General features: G+C 37.7%; 3 protein-coding genes across 3 annotated transcripts; all 3 read left to right on the forward strand.

The window, feature by feature from the left end:
• The first annotated feature begins 976 nt into the window (after positions 1-976).
• MMP26 (matrix metallopeptidase 26) lies at positions 977-5,305 on the forward strand. Its single transcript, XM_070491542.1, has 6 exons — positions 977-1,138; positions 2,505-2,725; positions 3,452-3,600; positions 4,206-4,331; positions 4,833-4,994; positions 5,074-5,305. Exons 1-6 carry the CDS (start codon positions 1,040-1,042, stop codon positions 5,100-5,102), a joined length of 786 nt encoding a protein of 261 aa, XP_070347643.1. The 5' UTR covers positions 977-1,039; the 3' UTR covers positions 5,103-5,305.
• Positions 5,306-14,096: 8,791 nt separating this feature from the next.
• LOC106831630 (olfactory receptor 51L1) lies at positions 14,097-15,211 on the forward strand. The gene has a single exon (XM_044753325.2). The coding sequence runs from the start codon at positions 14,097-14,099 to the stop codon at positions 15,102-15,104; it is 1,008 nt and encodes a 335-aa protein (XP_044609260.2). The 3' UTR covers positions 15,105-15,211.
• Positions 15,212-21,603: 6,392 nt separating this feature from the next.
• Positions 21,604-22,545, forward strand: LOC106831631 (olfactory receptor 51G2-like). The gene has a single exon (XM_070491543.1). The coding sequence runs from the start codon at positions 21,604-21,606 to the stop codon at positions 22,543-22,545; it is 942 nt and encodes a 313-aa protein (XP_070347644.1).
• Positions 22,546-27,508: the final 4,963 nt, after the last annotated feature.

Genomic DNA, 27,508 nt, shown 5'->3' on the forward strand with positions numbered 1-27,508 from the left:
TAACAGCTGTCCCTGTGGTTGCCAGAGGATGAGCTCCTGGAGGGCAAGAAATGGAACCACATCCATCCACTCTGGTCTTCCTCATTGGAGAGGAAATTTCGGGTCTGGGTACATGGAAGGTGCTCAGTAAAATCAGATATTTGATTCACTTTCTATCAGTGTCTCTAGATCTTTGTTTCTGCTTCAATTTTTGTGTGTAATAATAATTATAAAACAGCTCTTATCAATTGTGATTTACTGTTTACCAGGCCCAGTGCTCAGTTTCCACCTCCACTACTATCATATTATAAGAATATGATTAGTTTTCTTAATTTACAGATAGATAGTTAAATAACTTGCTTAAAACAGATCAGTTTTTAAGTAGCAGAGTTAATATTCTTACCCATATTTGTGTGATTTCAAAGACTCAGCTGAAATCTGCTGTGTGTGTCTATCTCGTGTCTCTCTCAACTTATTATCAATGATTTATTTTCTGAAACATTCTTTTAGTATACTTTTAGTATCAAAACTAAAAAATCATTACTTCTCTTTCTGTGTATTTTTATATCTCCCCTATATGGGTCTCAGAGACTTTTCATATTCTGATCTGGGGCCTCACTACAGTGGATGCTATTTCCTTCCTCACATCCTCTCTTTTTTCTTTAGTTTCTGGAGCAAGATAGTATTTGTCTGTGACTAGTAAGAAATTGTTCCATAAAGCTGTAATAAATTGTTCTTGTGTCTCCTGTGTCTGTTTCTTTTCTTCCATTTTTAATAATAACATCCCCTATATCCTGAGCTATACCAGTATTTCCTTAGCCAACGCTATGGCCAGGTATCCTGAGGGATATCAGGCGTGAAACAAACATGCAAATAAATCCCATGGCTGCTGTCATCACCCTGGCAGGCTGACCACTCTACTTTCAACCCAGAATGGGCAATGACGACACTAACCAATGCAAAGAAAAGGCATGAGTCACTAGACATTGCTGGCACGGTTATAAAGGCCTCGTGATCTGTGTTAGGTGAATTCAGGCAGAGGGAGAAATGAGCATTTGCCATGCGGCCTGCCACCTTAATAGCTACTATTTTCCTGCCTTGGTGCCTGCCTTTCCCTGTACCCCCTGCTACAGACCGTAGAGGATTGGACTTTGTTACGGTAAGTGAGCTATCAGGACCACATTGTCACATTATGACTATGGTGGGCTCTGCTTCCATATATGTGTTATATGCATACACGTTACTGCATAGTATAAAGATAAATACATTCATATTACATATTAAATTGTTTTTTTCAACTCTAAGCTCATTTTTTTTTCTTCTGATTTTAAAAGAAATGAAATTATCTTTGGGCCCCTAAAATCATTGTGCTTATTGTAGCTAAGGAATAAATCAGTGCCAGTGTTTTTCTCTCACACTCTAGCCTTCTGTAGGTCATAGAGTGAACACTCGGGTATCAGGATCTCTGAGCCAGTGAGGTGGCGAAGGGTCAGGGGAGGTAATTCAAAGGGCCTGATATGTCCTTTCTATTGACTGAAAAATCTCTCAAACTATCTACCACACACTTTCAAATTTTTCAAGAAAATGCAAATTTGTTCCTCCAATGTTTTAAGCATCCAAAATGCCTAAAACACCTTATAACTGATTTTAGTCATGTACTTTATAATTGTTCAGGGACCTGGTAAAATTTCCTGCTAATACTTAGCCCAGAAAAATATGGTAAATCATGTGCCTCTGAGTGCCCAGTCAAGTTCACAATAAAATAAAGCCATAAAAATGCAATTTTATATAGAATACATAAATCAATCATGGGTTTATATCAAGTACTATCATAAGAACTGCAGTGTAGACCAAGTTGTATTATACATGAGCATTGCCCTTAAAGTACTTTCAGTCCAGCTAGGGTTCAAATATAGATATAGAAAGCCTGACTATAATACAAGGTGCTATTTTTTTTTCCTCCAGAAGTTGAGATTCTTTACACTGGACTGCTATGAAAGTCAATGGAGCCTTTGGAGAGTCTCCCGAAGTAGGCAGTATGTACAGAATGAGTTTTCTAAAAGTACTTTAATGGAATGGAATATGTAAAAGCACATGGACGGGATGTGCAAAACCAACCAAATTCTATGTCCTAAGAGTCATAGATTCTGTCCTCACTGAGAAAACCTCAATTGTCAGAAAGACCAGAGACCATCTTGCCGGGCAATTCCCATCTAATACCTGCGTGACCTTTATTCCTGGGCCTCTCTAACCTGAAACTTGGATGCTTTATTTTTGGAGAATTTTTAACAGGTTATCTAAATTACTTTTTATTTTCTCACCTGTGTTTAATATTATCTACCCAGTGACAGGAGAATCAGGGAGAGTTGGCATCATTTGACTGAGAACAGGAGGTTGAAGAGGACCAGATAGGCAATGCACCATGCTTCCCAGGCCCTCAAATGAGGCTATGCTCTGGGTAACTGATCCTGTGAGCCTGTCCTCACTGTCTCTAAGTATTCATCCCTTCCGGGTCTCTCACCCAGGACTATTTCCACCAGTTTTTCCTGCCCACGAAAGAGTCACCAATCCTCACCCAGAGGAGAGAGATACAGCTCCTGCAGCAGTTCCCTCTGAATGAGACAGACATACAAAACGAGCAGATGCTGGCTACGCAGCATCGGCCTCGCTGTGGAGTAACTGAGGTGGCCAACAGCTCCGTCTTCCCAGGAAGTTCCAAATGGAATAAGCACACTCTGACCTATAGGTACTTGCTGTTAAGGCCTGGAGGAATGAGTGGGGTGATTACCTCAAAGGATTTCCTACAATATCTCTCCTGCCGGCACCTCTACTGTCTCCTGCATTCCCTATTCTCTCCAAAGCCCCAAATCTCCCTCAGAGAACGCAATTCTACTTGCTCTCATTCTAGCTTCCTCAGATCATCTCTTTAGGAACTGGAGCCTAACCTCTATCCTTTGACCGTGAACCTACTATTCTTTCCTTAGTTAAATCTATTTTTTTTTTCTATGTGCATCTGTGTGTGGTGTTGGGGGGTGTATATAGGATATAATTTTGATATATTTTTGCTCCTTGTCTAGGCTACTTTTTCCCTTAGGGATCCTAAACATACAGAATAGATCCAAAGCAAAGCAGTACCTAACTATATAGAACACTGTACATTTCAGTTGAATTGACACTGATTTTTTTCTTTCCCCCAATTACCCTGTAGGGCTGTGGTTCTCAGACTTTAGTTTACATAAGAATAATGTGGAGAATTTGCTAAATTCTTAGAAATCTATATTTTGCAGGTTTAATTTCTTATTTTCTTTTCAATTTTCTGATTCAGTTAGTCTGGGATTTACTCTATTTTACAGATGAGCAAAATGAGTCCCAGAATATTAAATAATTTGCCCCACAGCAGAGTCATTCTTTTTTAGAGCTAGGATAATTCTCATACCTCTGAGCTATTCCACTTAAAGATTTCTTGTTTCAGGATTATCAATTACCCAAGAGACATGAAGCGAGACACAGTGAAAGACATCATACTTGATGCGGTTTCCATCTGGAGTAACGTGACCTCCTTGATCTTCCAGGAGGCAAAAAGCCAAGATGCAGACATCACGCTTTCTTTCTGGGACTTGGGTAAGAAACTGACATGGGAGGAAGGGTATGGGGTCCCAGGTAAAAGGCTAATGGTCTCAGTCTGTAGACAAAAACCCAGTCCAGCTAATCCAACTTCTGAGAAAAAAAATCCGGCAAAATCCTAATGGAAATCAAAAAGCTATAATACAGGTAAGACATTTTTGGTGCAATGAAACAGCAGGTAGGGGAGCAGAGGCACTGTGAACAGGGTAAGGAGGGGTTGCACATTTTCATGTCAAAGGGAGTTGTGTAGCCATCCAATCTGTTGAACTGCTATTCAAAGTTGGTCCAATCTATTTACGAAAACTGCAGTCTAAGTTTCCTCCTTCCTTTCCCCCTCATATTGGGAAGAGGCTTTTGTGTCTAACTTATAACCTTCACTCAGTGTTTGCCATCTTTCCTTTTCCTCTTTTACCAAAAGAGATAGGCAGTAGCTAGATTTTTGGCCCCGCCCTATTCCTCTGCATAAATTGTGTCTTAGCCCTCTCATACCTCCAGCTGTACCCAGCTGCAAGGTATCCTAAGGCACTGAGGCTTACCTAAGACCATTTCTGCCCTTTCCCCAGACCCCCTGTTTTGACAATAGCTTCTATCATCATCCACAGCCCATGGAGATGATTGGCCCTTTGATGGGCCAGGAGGTATCCTAGGCCATGCCTTTTTACCAGATTCTGATGCTCCAGGAGTTATCCACTTTGACAAAGGAGAACACTGGTCAAATTCATACAAAGGTAAAGACCTTACTTGGCGGGAGTGATAGAACTCTCTGGGAGCTTGGGGGTTGGTATTAATGGTCTCCATTTGGGCCTGGAATAAAGTAAAGAGGATAGAGGGAAGGATTCAGAGTGGCCAGGATGAGGCGAGAAGATTTGGCTGAAGAATTGGGTCTCCTATTTGAGTGGGGGAGATGAGATAATTTCTGAATAAAGATGCTCCTATAATAAACACATTGTCATATTGTGCTTTTCTCTCTCCCTATCTCTTTCTTTCCATTTATCGGTCTCTCAATTTTCCTCATGCTTCTTTTTCACTTCCAGTTTATCTGTCTATATATTTTGCCCTTTTGTGTCCCACCTAGAATTCTTCCTTCTCTGCCTGCCTTTTTCTTGCATTTTTATATCTGTTCTTTTCTCCTTTTCTGCTCTCTCCTTTTTTTCCTCCCATCTTTTTCACACACTTTCTGCCTTCCATATGAATATTTAATTTTTATCCTTTTGCCTATTCCTTTTCAGGGTTTAATCTGTTCCTGGTTGCCATTCATGAGCTAGGTCATTCTCTGGGCCTGAGGCACTCTGGAAGTCAGAACTCTATCATGTATCCTAGCTATGTGTATCATGACCCTAGAACCTTCCACCTTGGTGTTGATGACATCCAGAGAATCCAGCAACTGTATGGTATGTGTCTGCTGGAAGGGAGAGGGATCTGGGGAGGAAATTCCAATGGAAGTTTGCTGTTTTCTTCTTTCTCCACCAGGAAAAAGATGTTCATCTGAAATGTCCTAATGCTGGCATAGAAGAATCATTCAATATGGCTTTTCAGTGGCTTCACTGAAGAATCAAACAGATCAAAGTACTGAAGCAGCCTTGGGGACTGCTTGAACTAACCCCTAAAGAGTGGAACCTAGTCAGAGCAGCTGAGTCAAAACTCAGAACACTTCTGTGTCACAATTACGATAGTTTTTAAGAATAAAATTTTGTTTTTACAATTTGGTATGTCTCAGCATTTGATATGTCCAATCACTGAGATCCAGGCATGGGGGAGAGAAGAGTATAGTAGAGTGGAGAACTCTGGAAGAGATGGCCACGAACTCTCAAATTATGTGGAAAGGTAAGAAAAAATGAGATTAAATAAACATTTCGGATGCTACTACATGGTAGAGTTTGAGGAATATCATTTATGCTATATTGAAGATTGCAACTATACAGACCAACTGTTGAGATGGTGGCTTACCCACTTATTAGCTCTGAGACTTTGGGCAAGTTATTTAACCTCTTTATGGTTCAGTTTCACATTTGTTAAATAATTGTAATCAGTTTACTGTCATAGGGCTAAGTGATATAATAAATGCAAACCTCTTTCATCAGTGCTTGGCAGCACAAGTTTTAGGTATTATTAATATTGCTGTTGAGATATTAGATAAAAATATGTACTGCTAAGTCTGTATCCTGAGGCCTACATTTAGAAGAAGAAATCCTGGATGGAGAATATGGACTAGGTAGGGCAGCAGCATGTAATGAGACACATGTAATCAGTAGTAGAAGATATGAGGAGATATGCAAGGTATTAGACTGAAAGTCTATCCCACTCACCTGGCCAACATAAGCCTTATCTTCCTATTTTAGAATCAAGACAACTGGGGGAATCTTCTGATACCCCAAGGGGTTGTTCTGCCTCACACAATATCCCCTTGGTAATGAAAAGCCTGAAGTGAGGAAACTGAGTTTTAGGTAGCAAGCTGAAGTAAAGACATCTGCAGGGGGAAGAGAGGATAGTGCATTATATACATTGTTTCAAAAATGATTAGGAAAGATTGTACTAAGGGGATACAAAAATGGGAGAAAAAAGGAAGTCATATGAAAGGAAGATTTCATAGACAAACTATTTTAATGTCAGAGTTTTCATTATAAAATAATATAGCTAATATACTAGGATAATGTATATATTTTTTTGAAAATATAAAGCATATTTGGGAGTGACTTCTGAAAAACTCAAGTTACTCTGCATAAAATGCTAATTTTGAGCTCCCAACAGCAATGGGAGGAAAGTAGATGAGAAAGAAGGCAATAAAATTGATGAGAATCCTTTGTGTTATGGGTTGTGACATGTACAGATTCTCTGTGGTTTGCTCAATTTCAGAAAGCCATTTCCCAGAGGTCTTACCCTTCTCAGGGCATCCCATATTAGATGAATGGGTGAAGCTGGAATATAAATACCCCGGCATTTTCATCTGTCACAGGGAAATTCTTTTGAGTAATGCATTAGAGAGCCCCACTGTGTTGGGCAAGAAATTGTCAGGCGTGTGTTGCAATTCAGCTTTTCTCTTTGTTCAGTCCTGCTTCCTCCCTCTTCCCCTCATAGGTGATGATTCCTAATAAGTGCTTTGCATCCTGAATTCTGCCATAGTATCTATTTCTGGAGAACCCAACCTCTGACAACTGACTTTTCTAAAAGTCAATGAAATTATTTCTCTATTGTATGACTGGTAAGTGTAAAAGAGAGAATGCATATAAAACCAAAATCAGCAATGGAAAAAGGTGGTATCTTGACACTCCTGTCAACAAATAAGATGCATAAACTGCAAGAGTAGCAAAAAGTTTACTTGGGTTCTCAAGAATCGCAATTTCAGAAGCACAGATTTCAGTAGAAACCCAAATAGTGTCCTACTAAGGAGTAAAAAGAGGGGTTTCTAGAGGCAAAGAAGGCAGATTGTATTACAAAAGATTTTAATTGGAGTTGGAGGCAGAGAGTTAGGGTTGTCTAAACATTGATTGACTGTTGATTCTATCTTCAGAAAGTCTACAGTCCTCATTCTTTGTGATCAGGATGTTAGTTCTCCTGCTGACTTCTTAAACAATTGTTTATGAAACAATTGCCATTTTGGCCCAGTCCAAAGGTTTGGCTCAGTCCAAAGTTCAAGAGAGCAAAGTAGTTTGTCTGGAAAGGCAGCTCTGACTCTATTCTAAAATGGCTCCACTATAGTCAACTGTGTTTGACACTCTTGAAGACACTGAAAAATCATATGATATATAATGGGTAACTTTTACCCAATAAATATTAAAATATATGACAAATAGAAATGGAAAGCAATAGGATATATTGGAGTATATGAGGAAGACATTTGGTGTAAACCTAATTCGGCCTGACTTTGTTTTTTCCAAAAGGGACTGACAATGGCCATTGAGCACGCATTGTATATCTGCTTTAAACATTTACTATGGCAAGAACAAATGCCCTTAAGATAAAGGTGGAACTTCCCCTTACATTGGCATTTCCTGAAGGATAAGCATCTTTCCTTAGGCTAGGAACTGATTGCTGTGCTCACCTTTGACCACCCAGCTTGAGACAACAGACCTGCCGCATTGCTGTGTTTACCGAGACAGCAGACCTACCTGCTGTGTACATCAATAGCTGTGCCAACAGAGCAGTCTCACGACAATTGTAAAAGGGACATTTCAATCATAATGTGAAACATCCTGTTTGGGGGTATATAACCACTCTGTGCACCCCACTTCTTTGGTGCCCTTTCTTCCTTCGGGAAGAAAGGCCCCAGGCCAAGGTCCTCAGATTTTAGCTCAGAATAAACTCTTCCAAATTTTCATTTGGTTATGGTTATGGATTATTTTCATTGACATATATATCCAAAATACACATGTTTAGATAAACACAACTTACAAAAATATGCAAAAGGAGAAACAGAAAATCCGAATAGCACTATTAATGTTTAAAAATATAATCTATAATTATATCTTTCCACAAGCAGTTTCAAAACTGACAAAGGAGAAAATATAAACTGTCTTTTGACTATTATCTATCAAAACTATAATTGAAAATTATCCCCAGATAGCTATTTAATAAAGAAACCATACCAATTATACACAAAATCTTCTAGTTGGGGAAAAAGAAAGGACTATTTCCTAAGTTATTTTTGAGCTATGCATAATTCTGTAGCAAAACATGACACAGATATTATAAGTAAGGAAAATTTCAGGTCACTCTCAGTGATGAACATAGATATAAAACCCCTAAACAAAATGTTAACAAATCGAATCTAGCAATAAATAAAGGAAAATAAAGTGACACATTAAACTTGGGTTTATTCCAGAAATATAAAGTTGATATTTAAAAATCAATTGATATAATTAATCACATTAATAGGATAATTGTGGAAAATCAAATAAATCATAAAAATCATAAATTTCAATGGACACAGAAGATAATTTTATGAAATTCAGCATCCAGTCTTTATAAAACACTCATCAAATGAACAATAGAAGGTGTGCTTTTTTTGAGGAAGATTAGCCCTGAGCTAACATCTGCTGCCAATCCTCCTCTTTTTGCTGAGGAAGACTGGCCTTGAGCTAACATCCGTGCCCATCTTCCTCTACTTTTTATGTGGGACACATGCCACAGCATGGCTTGCTAAGCAGTGCGGTAGATTGACGCCCGGGATCCAAACCGTGAACCCTGTCCAAAGAGGGATGTGTGAACTTAACTGCTGTGTCACCAGGCCAGGCCCAGAAAGTACGTTTTGTGATAAAGGTAGTTGCCAAAAATCCTAGCAAACGTATTTCAGTGGTGAAAAGTTGAGAATGTTACCTGTGAGATCCACAAAGAAAAAGCATAAGTTTCCTTACTTCTGTCCAAAATCGTGCCAGAGGTCTTAACCAGCGCAATGTCAATTGTAGTGTAAGCCCTGACAGGTGGTCTTTCGTTTTTGTAATGCAAGTGACTTAAACTTTGATTGCTGAGGCATCCACTTCAAAGATGGCTATCTCAAGTACACTGTAAACGTAGTGCCAGCCACACAGCTGAAGAACCAGCCACAGCCGCCCCCAGGCTCCTAAGATAACTGATCATTTGAGCCACTTGTTTTTTCTCTCCCTGAGCTTTAAATTCCCACTGTTAGGTTTTAAATTCACCAAGAAAGGGTAAGCCCTCAAAACCATGGGCCTCTACCCTCAACCCTGGAAAAAGCAGAAACCCAGGTCTGCACTATCTTTACCTGCAGCCTGGCTGTGTGGCCCCAGGTGTGCCATGTAATTTCAAGGACTTTTTTTTCAAAGTTTCTTGATGGTTATTGCTGAGGGTCTCTTGCAGTCATAACAAGAATTGCAAGGGCCACAAGACTCCTTATGGATAGGCTGAGGTTGGCACAAAACATCGATAAATACAAGATATAAGGATTAAAAATAAAGGATAAAGAAGCTGGCATTACTCACGGAGGTAAGATTGGTACAAAATAAGGCCTAAAGACTATACAGATTAGTTATTAGAAATAGAAGTAAGCTTAGCAGTTTTTCAGGAAAAAGAACAAATATAAATTGATTTTATTTTTCTATATCAGTACCAAATATTTAGTTGAAGAGAGTTTATAAGTACTATTCACATTTAGAGTAAATTAATGTCAAATACTTTAGAATAAATCTAATATATAATAGATATATAAAAGATATATAATATCTCTCAACAGAAAAGCATAAGATAATATTGAGAAAAAATAAAGACCTTAATTAATTGAAGTCCTTGTTCTTGAATTGGAAGATCTTGTAATCTAAATATTTCAATTCTCCCAAAATTCATCTATAGATTCAATAAAATAAAAGTTCTAATATATATCTTGCTGAAAATTGATAAGCCATTTCTAAAATTTATAAATAAATGCAAAGAGGTAGATAATCAAGATATAAGCTGAGAAAAAGAATAAAATAATGCCTTGAGAAGCCACACTCCATACTGTGGAAACAGTGATGAACCAGATAATGAATGATTTTTGCCTTTACAGAGCTTAACATAGAAGCTTGAATCCTGCTGTTGCTTAACAAATGATTATTAAATACATAACTAATGAACAACCCTGTTCAGTGAGAAGCGTTTTAGAGCAGAAGAACCTATCACTGTACTTAATTACCGTGGCTCTATATGGATGCCCCTAACAAAGCTGAAATTTCAATATTCAGTTATTATGCCTTCACTCTCATACGCTCATTAGAGAAGAGAAAACTACCACATTTGAAAGAAAGGACTGGGAGTAGTAGATAGAAATAGAGACATATTTCTACAATTTCCAAGATCATAGTCATATGCTCTTTGCACATTGGGATTAAGGGCTGTTTATATTACTTTCTTCTCTGGGGATCCAGCACACTCTGACACCAATCCCTAATTGTCTACCCCAGTAGAAATCAGGAGTATTTATAAAGATGGTGGAAGCATTCCAGCCTCACTATTCACGGAATCAGAGGTTTTCAAGACCTGAGGTCCATGGAGAATCAAAATTGTAGCATCTATAATCAGAAAAAGTTTGACCTTCAGATAAAGATGAGAACTCTTCACAGGTGAGGGATAAACTAAAGAGAGCAAGAACTAAAAGCACAGAAATACAGAGAGAACTGAGAAGAAAGATAGAGGCAGTAAAAGGACTGGGAAAAAAAGAGAATTACATGCAGAAAAGACACACATTTAAGCAAAGCAAAATAGAAGGAAATGGCAGCAGGAAGCAGAATAGGGAGGATAAAGATGTTCAGAGTAAATTAAGTGACAGAGAGAGAGAAAGCCACAGAAATAGAAAGAAAATATGATTTTACCTACAACAGAGGAAAGTTTAGGCAGAGAAAGACAAAATGAAACTGAATGATTTGGGAAATAGACTACTGGCTGTGTGATTAAGCATTCATACTGATGTAACTGGCTTATATGTGAATTTCAAGGGTGTTAATTTTTAATTACAAACAAATAGTGGGAAGATTTTGGCACAGCTTGTGTTAAGATACGAGGGCTAAAGATAGTAAAATCATTAGAAAGACAGTATACAATTTACACAGGAGGGGAAAATGGGTGTCATTCTCTTTGTGAACAATTTTGAAATTTATGGCATATCGTAATGTCCTGCTATAGGCTGGTCAGTAGAAGATAGTTTTTGAGGACTGCAGGTAAGATGCCGGAGAGGCTGTGATAAAATGGTGTTATCCTCAGTGGTTCTCCCTGAATTACTCGGAATAGGTTAGTGCGTGACAGCAGTCTTTTCATGCCTATGCCCATTGAAACAGTTTGTCCTTAGTCCCAGTTTCTTCTCACTACTTCTTCTCTCCTCACTATGAATAAATTGTGTTAAAATAAACAAAGAACTGAAAGAATCATTGTTAATGACTTAAAAGTAGAGTCAGAAGAAAATGAACAGAGAAGGGACAATAGAGGGACTGAGAAAAAGCGAAAGATGTGACAGATGAGTCAGTGAGAAAGAAAGACAAGACAGAAAGAGCCTAAGTAGGGATATTCTTGCCTGTCCTACCTTTAAATCTATGGGCAGTCCCACAATGAAGTTTTCTAAACACTTCAATCTGCACTCAGAGAACTCAGAGCAGAGAGAAAGACATTCCTAAGGAACAGTGATCCATTTTATTTCCTACAACTTCTCTGAGAATTGAAGAAAGTGTGATTTATATCAAGATTGAAGGAATTAAAGGAGATAGCACAGAATAATTTCCTTACATGGGGTACAAGAAACTCTCCCTCTCTTGTGGTCACAATATAATCTTTGTGTGTGTGTGTGTGTGTGTGTGCACACGCGTGTGTGTGTGCTCTATATATTTCAGTGTTAATGTCTAGAATGTTTTGATGAGCTGAACTTTAGAACAAGATTTAAAACAAAAGTTTTTGCCAGAGGAAGAGAAAAAAAAGAAAGTCAGGAGGGACTTCAGCAGATTGTGGAGACTAGAGAGAAAAATGCTGCTTGGAGGTAAAGAAAATAAATGTGTAAGTATTCTGCCCACTAGATGTAGAACATGATGAGTAGCTGACTGCTTTATCCAAGACAAGGGACCTGATGAAAGCTCCACTTAGAGGTCTCACTTGGTACTGGAGAAGAAGACCAGGGAGGTGTCTGACTCATAGGGAATGGGGGGATGCCTGGACTTGAGGATAAAGGGAGAAAGAGAAGGACATTTCTTATTATGTGGAGAAGATAGCTTGGTATTTATTTCTGTACCTAACATATAGATTTTAATCCAAAATCCTCTTTGGAATTAGAGATTATTCAGCCTGACAACTCTTAGTATTCACACTATAAAATTGATATAAGAATCAGCCAAGAAGGGAAAATTTGAAAAAAAAATGAAGCTTTTATAAAATAAAATAGCGGCAATAAAAGGTCAGTGCTAGTCAGAACCTATGCTAAATAAGAGGCTACATTTGGAAAGATCTTCACTTCAAGCCAGGGTTGAAATCTGTGATAGACTTTTAAGAGGCCAGAGACCAAGGGTCTGTAAGGAAGGATGAAAGAGATGCTGAGATGTTGCAGCGGAGATGTCTGAAATCGAGGAACCCTAGACTCTTAATGACTAAGTGAAGAATTTTCTCAAGGGCAGTTAGACAGTGCTAACATAAGGAACCAGAGGACTGAAGGGACAAGAGAGTCCTGCAGAGTTAGCTGCTACGCCCAATGCCATCAACCCAGGCTATAGCAAGGGCAGCATTAACAGAGGCAATCACCATGAAGATTGCTCAGAGAAAGTAAAGCCAGACATTAGAATTACATTTTGAAAAGGGAAAATTAACTTGGTTGTTCTTAAGAGGCACTAATGGTGAGTACTCAGAACTGCATTTCTGAGATTGCTATGGGTTCATAGAGGTAGGTGCAAATGGGTCATAAAATTGGAAAAACATTTAACGTTTAGGTTTAATATTTTAAAAAATGTGATTATAAGCATCATTTTGAGAGGAAAAAACAAGCAAGAAATGATGAATAGAAATGATGTGGATATTCCCCATTGTTACTAATGTAAGATATACAGTATATGACAGATTGAGCTAAATATATTGTTTTAATTTTATTTTGTGAGTAGGCATACAGGAAGAGCTTTAATAGTTATGTTATGACCTTATGATATATATATAATATATGTATATATTTTTCTTGCTATGAGGAGTTTAGGTTGCAGAAGAGTTATCATATTAAACAGTCAAAAATAGGCAAGTGTATCAGAATTATGGAGTTTTTTACCCTTTTTCATGCTGCTTTTTTTTTTTTTTTTTTTGGTGAGGGTGTTGGCCCTGAGCTAACATCTGTGCCAATCTTCCTCTATTTTGTGTGTGGGATGCCACCACAGCATGGCTTGATGAGTGGTGTGTAGGTCCATGCCTGGGATCCAAAACACAAACCTTGAACCCTGGGCTGCTGAAGTGGAGCATGCAAACTTAACCACTACCCCATGGGGATGACTCCTATGCCTTCTTTTCATATAATGGGGTGTTTATTTTTTATTATTAAAGCATTGAATATTTTTAAGTTTTAAATATTATAAATTGTTAGATAAAAATAAATATGAAGGGATCCTATGTTGAGTTCTTGGGACCAATTCAGTTTTCAGGATAGCCTAGAAGCAATAAATGATTAACTCAAGAACGTTACTGGCAGGAAGCTTATGCAAATCCAGACATTTACTCTGACTTTTCTCCCTTTTCCTTTCTATAATGTATGGTAAAGATTTATTTCTCTGCTGTTTTGCTGCTTAAAGGTTTTAGTGTCTTCAGTGCAAATCCATCAAAGTTCTTGTCAGAGATGACCAGACTCATGTAGTACACAGCTTTGTTCCAGAATTTGGTGCTTTTTACTACTAGGAAATGTTTCTTGCATGAGAACCTTAAGAAGTACCTCCTTCCTTCCTCTGTGAGGTTAGAGGAAAGATATATTGTATCCTGATTACACTGCTTATGCTCACATGGATAATTTTGAATGATTAAAAAAAATAACAGAAAACATTCCTCACTGTTTGCCAAGGATGACTATGGTGGTCTGGAATAACAATGATACTGTGGAGCCCATATTTATTCTGAAGGGTTTTCCTGGACTGGAGTATGTTCATTTTTGGCTGTCAATCCCATTCTGTCTTGCATATTTGGTAGCATTTATTGGTAACATTACTGTCCTTTCTGTCGTTCGCATAGAGTCCTCACTCCACCAGCCCATGTATTACTTCCTTTCCATCTTGGCACTAACTGACCTAGGTATGTCTCTGTCCACACTCCCCACTGTGCTTGCTGTGTTGTGGTTGGATGCTCCGGAGATTCAGGCAAGTGCTTGCTATGCTCAGCTCTTCTTCATCCATACATTCACATTCCTGGAGTCCTCAGTGTTGCTGGCTATGGCCTTTGACCGTTTTGTTGCTATCTGCCGGCCACTGCACTACACTACCATTCTCACCAACAGTGTAATTGGCAAGATTGGTTTGGCCTGCTTGCTAAGAAGCATGGGAGTTGTACTGCCCACACCTTTGCTACTGAGACAGTATCACTACAGCCATGTCAATGCCCTCTCCCACACCTTCTGTTTACACCAGGATGTTCTGAGATTATCCTGTTCAGATGCCAGGATCAACAGTGTTTATGGACTGTGTGTAGTTATCACCACACTTGGCATGGATTCCATCTTCATACTTCTTTCTTATGTCCTGATTCTGAATGCTGTGTTGGGCATTGCATCTCGTGAAGAGCGGCTAAAGGCACTCAACACGTGCGTATCCCATATCTGCGTGGTACTCATCTTCTTTGTGCCAGTTATTGGGGTGTCAATGGTCCATCGCTTTGGGAAGCATCTGTCTCCAGTAGTCCACATCCTTATGGCTGACATCTACCTGCTCCTTCCCCCAGTGCTTAATCCTATTGTCTACAGTGTCAAGACAGAGCAGATTCGTCTCGGAATTCTTCGCACGTTTGGACTAGGGAGACTTCAAACTCTATCCTCCAGCTTTCTCACTGAAAAATGTGGCAACAGCTGTTTGAGTAGATGAGAAGTAAAATATTGGGGGCTTGATCATTTGGTTAAATTCCTAAGTTTTTCACTTCCTCTATATGTGATCTCAGTTAATCACTAACACTTATGAGATTCATGTTTCCATAGCCAAATCATAAGTATGGTCTTTTCTATCTCCAAGATAATTATGAGATTTATAATAGACAATGCATGCAAACTAAATTTTTTGAAAACTACAATTTGTCAATATTATTAATTATTCTTAATGATAATAATAATAATTTTCCTTATTAAATGTAACTATGTTTATGTAGTTTCTCATGTTTATGTTCTAAAACCCAGAAATCGCTCTCTCTCTTTTTCTAATACATTTGCCCATATTTTGGCTCTCATGCCGAAATGTTATAACTTTTTGTGAAAATATTCCTGACTTCTTGGGGCAAGTTTCGAACTTGATACTGTCACTATTGTTTACGGACCAAGTCCTCACCTCATCACTTGAGCAGTGATGTGTCTTTTCTTCCATTGCCACTGTAGATCTATCTGCTCTTTCAATTTACCAGCAAATACTGAGGCAGACACCGAGGAGTTACTCAAGAGAGCCTGACAATGCGTGTCTAAACATCTGGGTAAATGTGTATAGTTCAGCACTATAGCACAGGATTTTAGGTCTTACTCTGTGAGTGGGTGGGGAGTTGTGAAAATAACACCTTCATCTTTTAATATTTTCTACTCTCATACTATATGTCTGTGTGAATCTTTAATATCATTGTCTTTCTCAGTTTCTTGTCAATAACTCATTTTTCTTCTTTATTAAGATGACTTTCATATATGTTTTCGTTGATGATATTTTATTGTTTCATATATATTCATTTTCTTCTCAGTTGTGTTGCAAACACCTTGAGCATGGAGTTTGCGTATCTTGAGCCATACCAATCTCCTTTGTCAACTTTCACACGTCCCCCACATGAACTCTTTGAATTAGGCTCAGTGATGAACTTGTGTCTCTGAACATACCATGTTAAGAAAATGAGAGCTTCCCAGATTTCCCACGACACACATATTGTCATTATCCTAATTTCTCTTATAATATGAATTAATAACAGGATAATTTTAAGTCTGGATGGTATTAAAACATAAAATAAGTATATCAGCCCTTCCACTTAAATACATTTATACACTTTTCTTTGGTAAAGAAATCTCATTTGGAAATTGTCCTACTCACTCCCCCATTAGCTCAGTCAATAAACTCCATTTATTTAAGAGAAAGATGGATGTGACTATGGGATTATATGATAAAGATTTGTGAAAAATGAGATTGGCTGAGATTTGGGAGAATGATGTTATCCTGGAAAACTGGAAATATGGAATTAATGATTAATCTTCAAGAGCATAGAATGAATATAGCAACTAATCATTTAAAATAAGTCTGATTGAATTAGATGGAGGTGAAAAGAAGTTTAAAAATATCATTAGACAGATCGATTGGTTTTCTTGTTCATATTTTCCCGGGATTATTTCACCTTTTCAGAAAAAAATCAGTCTTCTTAATATCTCATGACTAATAAGATACCAAGAGTGCTGAATCCTGAACACCAAACTCATTTGATACGATGTATATTTTAGAATGCGAAAATTTAACTTAACGCGTGAAATGCAACTTTTCTAGACTAGATAAATACTACTCAAAGGAAGAAAGTTTGCTTTCTGAAAACAATTATACATGAAAATCCAAATCATGGTTAAAAGACTGTCTGATATTCATGAGATTAGATACAGAGAAATTAGCCATATGATTTAATTATTTAGTGGCTATGAAATTTGATGTACCCTTTGAAAATACTTGCCAAGGGCTTTGAAAGCAGTTTTAGCTCAGGGTACAAAATACAGGGTCACAAATTTGGTAGACTGACAGAATACTAAGAATAACTAAATAATAAATCTGTAGCAAAGGAACAGGGAATCAATTTTTGAATATCTGTTATTGAGCACTTTATGCATTCTACATGCTATGCATACATTAACTCATTGAATATTTTAAACATATATAGGAGACAGATAAAATTATTATGAATTCATTACATACATAAGGAAAGAGAGGCAAAAATGGCTAAGTAATGTTCCCTAGGTTACATAGTCAATAAGTGCCAGGATTGGGATTCTAAGGTAAGAAGCTCAGGATCTACAGTCCATGTTCTTTACTTTCATGGTCCTAGAGTCCATGCTCTTTGCCTTCGTATTACCCTGAGACTTAAACACAGAACATTGGGTTTTAGTTCAGTTTTGTTCCCTCCTCTCTCCTCCAGCTTAAATCAGGGTTTCTCTACCTTGGCTCTATTGACATTTGGATGTGTACATTCTTTGTTGTGGGGCCTGTCTCACCCGTTGTAAGATATTTAAAAGCATCCCTAGCATCTACAAACTAGATGCCATTAACTTTTCCTAAATTATCCTAAGTTATGACAACTGAAAATGCTTCCAGACCTTGTCAAATATCCCCTGGTAGGAAAAATTGATTATTGTTGAGAATTACTGCCTTAAATCAAGGATTCTCTCAACTCCATTCCTAAATGGAGTTCGGCAGAACATAAATTTTAGATGCTAATAAATGCTGTCTGGGTCGGCCCCGTGGCCAAGTGTTTCAGTTCACGTGCTCCGCTTTGATGGCCCAGGGTTTTGCCAGTTCAGATCCTTGGCGTGGACATGGCGTCCCTCATCAAGTCATACTGAAGTGGTATCCCACATAGCACAACCATAGGGACCCACAACTAGAACATCCAACTATGTAGTGGGGGGTTTTCGGGAGAAGAAGAAGAAGAAAAAAAAGAAGATTGGCGACAGATGTTAGCTCAGGTGCCAATCTCTAAAAAATAAATAAATAAATAAATAAATACTGCCTGGATAAAACATATCTGGAAAAGGCTGGCTTATATTATATTAGTAGGTTTCCTCAATGCTGGAGTTCCCTGAAACATTAGCACACAATATAAATATTCACATGCAAGGTTATTACAACATGCAGTTTGTCCAAAACCTGGTTGACCAAGGCTCACTTTATTTGTTTGTTTGTTTTGGTCATTAATTCTATTTAAATACGGTCTATTTTACATGTTTAGAAAATCGGATATAGGCAGTGTAAAGAATTAGCACTTTTGAGCAGCTAGTAACTGCTGTCTCTGCTTATTCAGAGTACAGACTTTTTCTTGTACATTATTCTAAGACCATTATTTTTCTCCATCAGATGATCCTAGGGACACTTCCCAGTTGCTGTCAAATGTGAACTCCCAGATTCAGAATTTGATATGACCACTTCCTTTTCCTGAGCAAGAGAAAAATCTCCAGTGGCAGTGGCATCATTCATCCTCCCTGCAGGTTGCATTGAGAAAAAAATAATTAGTCCTGAGGGAATGGAAAATTCAAGAGGAGGCACAGCATTTAAAGTAGTTAAAGGTAGAAGTGTAGTGCTGATAAGGCACCTGGCTGGATAGAGTCAAGGATGCTGAATGAAAAAATATCCTATCTTGGCTCTGGAGTTGCTGAAAAAGAAATGAATGCTTCCCTCAGGAATGCTTCCCTCCTTGAAGAACCATCTGCCTTAGGATCCTCTTCTCTTCTGTCCGTCTTCAATGGCTCTCTCTACCTATAAGAAGTAGCTAGGCCTGGCCAACTGGAGACCCAGCCAACCTGTAGCAGTGTGAATGGCTGTCTACACCTCAGGGCTCAGGTATACATGATGGAAAGCTCCTGAGGTGAGGACAATAGGTAAGAGATTAATACCCAAAATATTTGAAGAATCCAGGAAGTAGAAGACAAAGTCAAGATGTAGGACTGACTGTTGCTCATGTGAAATTATTGTTTTGGGATAGGTCAGAGGTACAGATTGTCATTCCCTCACAGGAGCCAGACTATCATCCTCAAAGGCTGCACAGAAGAGCTCTCGGATGGAATGCCATTGTAAACTCACCTCCAGATATAGACAGAACCTACGATGGGAATCCATGTGCTGAAATGTTCCATCTCTGAAAACACTGCTATCTGACATTAACTAAAGATTATATTGTTAAAAACAGTGATGATGATGAGGATGATAATGTCGATGATGATTTGAGTACCTCCTCTATCTCACTTTCATGTATATCATACACACTTAGGATTATTATCAGCCAAAAAAGGAATTAGACAAAATAATTCTCAGGAGTAACCCCAAGGGGTAACATCTTTACCAGTGGTAACACTTGGGCATTCCAAGTCACACCTGCCTTTGGATTACTGTGGTATATGGCTGATATGCTTAAAGATTGTGGCTATTTCAGCATCTCCATTAACATTTTGCTTCATGTAAGCCCAAAGTATCTCCTAGGTCTTAGACTCTGTGCCAAGTATTTTTGATACACTTTCTTGAATTTCTTAAATATTACATAAGGTAATACAATTCCCATTTTTTATGGTCAAAGAAGTTTAGTAATCTGTCCAATGTGATAGAGGTAATGAATGACAGTTGTCATCACTTTCTCTGATTCTAGAGGAATAACCAATGAGAGCAGTGTGCTTGTGTCCTTATCTGATAGACCCATTTATAGAAGACGATTTATGAATATCCTAAGTCAGAGACCTTTCTGTTAAGAAGTAGGAGGAAGTGATCTAAGAGGAAAGATCCAGCATACCTGGGCAGGATGGAGTCTCTTAAGAAATAGAAAGATTTCAAGAAGATATCAAGGAAGAAGAAAATAATTGCATGCAAGTGCCCAAGTGATGACAGTTGTTCAGTGACGTTAAAGGAAACCAGAAGTTTTGTGACATAAAAAGGTAGGAAAGTGAGGAAGGTGTATAAAGACCAGTATTGCCTAATATGCTATGATTAGTATAGTAATAAATCACAGGATGACAATATGTAAAGTAATTGTTCCCTTTATTTTATGTGCTCCTAAAAAGGAAAGCAAATGGTATCAGAGTGGAAAAGTTTCTGTGGTCTCTATAGGGAATTAGTTATTTTATTAAGTCTGTCAGAGGAAAGTATAAAGTGTAATTGTATTGGAGCAGGGTAAGTTGGGGGCCATATGAAGTTTAGAAAAACTTTGACATTGAATATGATCAATGAAAAATTTTTATTGGTGTTTGATGCCCAGAGAAATTGAAATTGGGTGGCCATCATGTTGCTAAGTAATCTAAGTCTCTAGAGTTCTTAGAATGATGCCTCATCCTCTCCAGTCCCTGGCAAACTCTGTCTCTTACGTTTCCTGCAGCATATTGCATCCATTGGGTGCCTGAGCCCTGAGAACTAAAGCTCTTACACTTTTCTTATAACATGCCATGTGTTATGTGGTTGTTTTGATTTTCCTAAGAAAATTTTCTCTCTCTCTCCTTGCTCTATTAGGAATCCTTCCAAATTCTCTGAGTTGGGGTAATTTCCCTTTTGACAACCCTCTGTGGGACCCAATACACTACTATCTCCTCAACACACATGCCTCAAATTTATCCTAAGCAAACTGAATTAATCCTACCCCCTAGTTTCGCCAACTTTTCTTGCAGGTCTTCCTGAATTTTTGTTTATTTGTTTCAATAAATGACAACAAAATCTACTAAATAACTGAACTTGTCATGGTTTTTTTTTCTCATTCTTAGCTTATGATCATTGACCAGTATTTTATTAGTTTTTCCTCCACATATAACTTTTATATCTATTTATCCTTTATCATCCCCACTGTTACACTTCACTTTCATCCAATTTTTTAAATTACTACAACAGCCTCCTAAAGAATTTCCCTGCCTTCTCTTTTGTCATTCTTTTCATCATTCTTAGAATTGACCCTAGTTTGACCGTGATATAATATAAAACTGGTCAAATTGTTTACTTTTTATTAAAATGACTATCTTGTGTCTTCTAAGATTAAGTCCAAGCTCTTTATATATATGCACAAGTTCCCTCAGAAATGCTGCTCCGTTTCTATACAGTCTTAGCTTGAATAACCATCTGAAGAGCCACCCTACCCTGTAGCTTTGCTCGATTATGTTCATTTTCACTTATAATACTAATACCTTTCTACATTCACATAGGTGTCAACCAGCCCAGACTATCCAGCACAGCCCTTTGTTCTCATCTAACTCATATTTGTAATTTGAGACTTAATTCACTAATCACCTTTAATAAGTCTTCCCTGATTACCTGGGTCAGGTTAGTTTCTTTTTCTTCATTTTATAGGACATTGTATTAAACTAACACTTTATTTTAATTTTAGCTCTCTTTATCAACTGGGCTGTAAGTATCTAAAGGGATTTCTCAAATATTTCTCTACATTTTAGCACTGCTAGATTTCCTTTTATAAAATATGTTCTCAATAAATGTGAATAGAGAAAACAAATCGGTAAAATCATAACTACAGGTGGCAATTATATATAATTAGTAGAAGAGTGATTGAAAACAGTAAACACAGAGCAGCATGCATCAGAGCGTTGCTTCTTCTTGCAGTATTGACTTTAGCCTAATTGTTGCACTTTCTTGTCTCCCCACCTAGACTGAGAGTACCTCCAGGCGCACAATGTCTGTCTTCAATAGTTCTGCTCTATACCCTCGCTTCCTCCTGACAGGCCTCTCAGGCCTTGAAAGCAGATATGGCTTGATTTCCCTCCCGATCTTCTTGATTTATGGCACCTCAGTTGCAGGAAACATTACCATCCTATTTATTATCAGAACTGAGCCTTCCCTCCACCAACCAATGTACTACTTTCTGTCAATGCTGGCACTTACTGATCTTGGCCTATCCATGACAACCTTGCCTACCATGTTCAGCGTCTTCTGGTTCCATGCCCGGGAGATCTCCTTCAATGCTTGTCTGGTCCAGATGTACTTCATTCATGTTTTCTCAATTATTGAGTCAGCTGTGCTGTTGGCCATGGCCTTTGACCGTTTTGTAGCAATCCGAGAGCCCCTGAGCTATGCAGCCATTCTAACGAATGGTGTAATCATTGGGATTGGGTTGGCAATTGCTGGAAGGGCCTTGACTCTGGTCTTTCCAGCTTCCTTCCTCCTAAAGAGGCTTCAATATCATCCTGTCAATATTCTCTCCTACCCCTTCTGCCTGCACCAGGATCTCATAAAGACAACTGTATCCAGTCGTTGGGTTAGCAGCATCTATGGCCTCATGGTGGTCATCTGCTCCATGGGACTTGATTCAGTGCTCCTCCTTCTCTCCTATATCCTCATCCTTGGGACAGTGTTGAGAATAGCCTCCAAGACAGAGAGGGTGAAAGCCCTTAATACCTGTATCTCCCACATCTGTGCTGTACTCACCTTCTATACACCGATGATTGGGCTATCTATGATCCGTCGCTATGGGCAGAATGCTTCTCCAATTGTCCATGTGCTCATGGCCAATGTCTACTTGCTGGTTCCACCCCTCATGAACCCTATTGTCTATAGCGTCAAGACCAAGCAGATCCGTGACAGAATCCTCAAGAAATTTAAGCGACAGAAAGTTTAGGTGAAAAAACCTCTAAAACATGACTTCCCCTCTCCTCTCCTTTATATTTATGAGAATATGTCATTTTAATGTAGAATTCTGAATTTAAAAATTACTAATAATATTTTTCCTTTAAGATGCTAGATATAAACTTCAATAACAGTAAACCCTATCTTTTCAGTATAGAGAATAAAGCCATCTTTTTTTTTATATTCATGTTGACACACTAGAGAATACAGTCACTAAATCCAGGTTAGGCAATTCCTGGTAGAATTATGACTGTTCTTTTAATAATCAGCAGTAAATGCTTGCGAAACTGAAAGAGTCATCAAGTAGTCAACAATCTAGTGAAGTTATTTGTGATACCTTTTGAAGTTCCTTGATTTCTGAGGATTTAGATTTTATGATGTCTCTAGTCTAATATAGCCAGCTCTGGTGGTCTGGTAGCTAAGATTTGGCACTGTCACCACCACGACCCAAGTTTGTTTCCTGGTCTGGGAATAATGTGGCAGCTGCGTGTTGCTGTGATGCTGAAAGCTATGCCACTAGTATTTCAAACACCAACAGGGTCACCTATGGTGGACAGGTTTCAGTGGAGCTTCCAGACTAAGCCAAACTAGGAAGAAGGACCCGGTCACCCACTTCCAAAAGAATCAGCCATGAAAATCCAACAAATAGCATTGAATCACTGTCTGGTATAGCATAGGAAGGGGAGAAGATAGTGAAAAATGACCAGACAAGGTTCAGCTCTGCTGTTCACAGGGTCATTAAGAGTTGGAATTGACTCGACAGCACTAACAGCAGCTAGGTCTAATATAGACTCTGTAGTCTAGATCAACAATATTTCCCCAAACAATTGATCTTAATATGAAAATATTTTTAACACAGTTTTTGATCTCCTGTCCAGGAAGGAAAAATATTTCCAGCAGCAAAGACGTCACCAAGAGAAAATGATAAATGGATGAAGCTCAGCACACTTTCAGAAATATAAAAGGAAGAAGACTTGCGCCAAAATAATAGAACTGATTTGGGTAGCTCTCAATCCAGAAACCATGATGATTCTGTGTCTAAGAACCTAGACATCTTTCTATTCTGAGTACAGACACCTCTGAGACTCAGGTTTCCATCCATTTTCTGCTTGTTTTTGATCTGCTGGTTACTGAAAGAGAGATATTAAAGCTTGCAAATATCATAGTGGATTTGCCTATTTCTCCTTGTCTTTCTGTCTGTTTTACTCCAGGTATTTTGATTCTCTGTTGTTAGGTGCATAGTTATTAAGATTTTTTCTATCTTCTTGGAAATCACTTTACCAAAATGTAATGCCCTTGTTTCTCCTTGATCATTTTTCTCATTTAAAAATGTCTTTTCTGCAATTAACATAACTTTTCTAGCTTTCTTTTGATCAGTGTTAGCATATTATATTTTTATCCCTTCCTTTACTTTAATATATATATATCCTAGGGCCCTAGTTTGCTAAGTAGCAGGTTAGTTTTTAAAAATTTTAAAAGCTTTCTGAGATATAATTCACCTACCATACAATTCTCTCATGTAGCATGTACAATTCAATGTTTTAAAATATATTAATAGATATGTATAATCATCGAAACAGTCAATTTTTATCATCTCAAAAAGAAATTAATACTCTCTAGCTATCACCTCCACCTCATATCCTCCACCTAGTCCTAAGGAACTACTAATCTACTTTCTGGCTCAATAGATTCCATAACTCTGGACTTTCCGATGAATGCAAGATAAAATATGTAGTATTTTATGGCTGACTTCTTCTACTTAGCATACTGATGTAGCATGTATCAGTACTTCAGTCCTTTTCATGGCTGAATAATATTTCATTTTATAGGTTATATTGATAAGTTGAAAATAGCCCTTCTGTATTGATCTGTATATTGTTCACATCACAGCAGGTAGGAACTTGAGCTCTAGCCCACTGGCACCAAATTGAAATTTTTACATATCTAATTGCTTTATATACATCTCAAATAAATATAATTATAACCATATAGAGGCTGCCTAATTTGCATACTACACAAAACTGCACCCAACTTCTCCTAGCTATAGATAATACACACGCTAAGGCTATAATAGACCCTAAACCACTACTGCCTTTCAGGGCTTTCTGACCCAGAGACTACCTTCCTTGCTGCTGAAAGATATTATTAAGAAACTTGCGCCCCCTCTCCAACTGCCTCCTGCCCCGGGAGTTCCCTTGCCCTTTTGCCCTTGGGATGGTGGCCTGCACCACAACCCCTGGAAAGTCTCCCACACTGTGGGATTTCCCCTACCATACAAACAGTCCAAGGGCTGCCCAAGAAAGCTCATTGTGCACTACTGCCATCTTATGGTCAAAATTCTTCCTTGATAACTCTCTAACTCCTCAGACTCGCTACCGTGCAGATCAAAAATTTTATTGTTCAGATGGTTGATGAACAGTTATTTTGTTTCCACCTTCTGGCTATTGTGAATAATGCTAATATGAATATTCTTGTACATATATTTGTGTGGACATATATTTTCATTTCTCATGGATATTTACATCAGAGTGGAATTACTGGATTATATAGTAACTGCAAATTTAATTGTTTGAAAAACTGCCAAACTTTTCCAAAGTAGCTGAAAATGTTACGTTTTCACCAGCAGTGTATAAGGGTTCTGATTTCTCCACATTCTCATCAGCACTTGTTCTTAGACTTTTTTGTTATAACCATCTTAGTGGGTATAAAATATTTCATTGTGGCTTTGATTTGCATTTCCCTGGTGATCAATAAAGTTAAGCATATTTCATGTACTTATTGACCATTTGTATATCTTCCTCAAGAAATGTCTATTTATATCCCTTCACCATTTTTTGTTTTGTCTTTCTGTTATTAAATTATAGAGGTTCTTTATATATTCAGGATACAAGGCCCTTTATCATATATATGGTTTGCAGATATTTGCTTCCATTCTCTGGGTTGTCCTTTCACTTTCTCAGTGTCCTTTGAAGAGAAAATTTTTTAATTTTGATGAAGTCCATTTTTTTTTCTTTTGTAGCTCATCATTTTGATGTGATATCTACTAATCCTCTGCCAAATCTGAGGTCTTAAAAATTTAATCCTATGGGGGCTGGTCCCGTGGCTGAATGGTTAAGTTCGGGCGCTTTGCTTCGGAGGCCCAGGGTTTTGCAGGTTCGGGTCCTGGGCGCAGACGTGGCATCACTCATCAGGACACATTGAGGCGGCGTCCCACACGCCACAACTAGAAGGACCCACAATTAAAAGTACGCAACTATGTACCAGGGAGATTTGGGAGGAAAAAAATTAATCCTATGTTTTATTCTAAGAGTCTTATAGTTTTCTCTCTTGCATTTAAATATTTGATCCATTTGAAGTTAATTTTTGCATATGATGTGAGGTAAGATTTTAAACTCTCTCTTTTTTTTTTTTTTTTTGCATATAGCTATCTAGTATTCCCGGCACCATTTGTTGAAGTGTTGTTTTCACATTGAATAGTCTTGGCACCCTTGTTGAAAATCAGTTCACCATAGATATAGATGTTTGTTTCTGGAGACTTAATTCTGTTCCATTGACAAATTTATCTACTGTTGTGTCAGGACCAGACTGTCTTGATTACAGTTGCTTAGTAATAAATTTTGAAATATGGAAGCATGAGCCATCCTACTTTATTCTTCCTTTGCAGGGTTGTTTTGCCTATTACCTGTCCCTTGCAATTCTATATGAATTTTAAAATCAACTTGTCATTTTGCCCAAGGACATCAGCTGTGACTTTGCTAAGAATTTCAATGAATGTGTAGATCAATTTGAGAAGTATTGCCATCTTAACATAGTTAAATCTTCGTATATCTGCATATAGAATATTTTTTAATTAATAATTAAAAATTCTCTTAAAGATCTTTTTTAAAAATGTTTTCTTCTTGATGATGTTCTCTAATTTCATTCAGTAGTTTTTCTAGTATAAGTTTTGCAATATTTTAAAAATATTTTCTACATGTTGAATTGTTTTTGATGCATTATAAATTGCATTGTTTTCTTAAATTCTTTTTCATATTGTACATTATACATGTATTTAAGCATAATTGACTTTTATATACTTAACTTGTATCTGGCAATTTCTAATCTTATTGCATTGTGGTCAAAGAACATACTTTCTATCGTTTTAAATGTATTAGTATTTTTTTATGATCTAGCATATAGTCCATCCTGTAGAATATTCCATGTACACTTGAGAAAAACATATATTCTATTGTTGTTGAGTGCAGTGGTGTATAGTTTAAGGCTTCCATTTCCTTCTTGATATTCTGTCTAGTTTTTCTATCCATTATTGAGAATGAGAAAGTGGAGTACTAATGTATTCAGTCTTTATTATTATTTTTTTTTGGAGGAAGAGTAGCCCTGAGCTAACATGTGTCACCAATCCTCCTCTTTTTGGTGATGAAGACTGGCCCTGAGCTAACATCTGTATCCATCTTCCTCTGCTTTATATGTGGGCTTCCTGTCACAGCATGGCTAGACAAGGAGTGCATAGGTCACCCTCGGATCTGAACCGGTGAACCTCAAGCTGCGAAAGCGGAACATGGGACCTTAACCGCTGTGCCACCAGGCTGGCCCCTTCAATCTTTATTTTTGAATTATTTGTCCCTTCATTTCTATCAATTTTGCATCCTATATTTTGCTGATCTGTTATTATGTCAATATATGTTTATCATGTTATGCTTTCCTGATGAATTAATCATTTTATCATTATAAAATGGGTCTCTTCATATATAGTACCATTTTCTAAATTTCAAAATGTATTTTTTCTGATACAGTATAGCCAACCCAACTTTCTTGTAGTTGATGTTTCCATGATATTTCTTTTTCAATTCTTTTACTTTCAACCCATTTGTATATGTCACCTGTAGAAAGTATATAGTTGGGTCATATTTTATTATCTAGTCTGACAAACTATGCTGTTTGATTGTATTGTTTAG

This window comes from Equus asinus, chromosome 20 (genome assembly GCF_041296235.1).
Source record: "Equus asinus isolate D_3611 breed Donkey chromosome 20, EquAss-T2T_v2, whole genome shotgun sequence".
Lineage (NCBI taxonomy): Eukaryota > Metazoa > Chordata > Mammalia > Perissodactyla > Equidae > Equus > Equus asinus.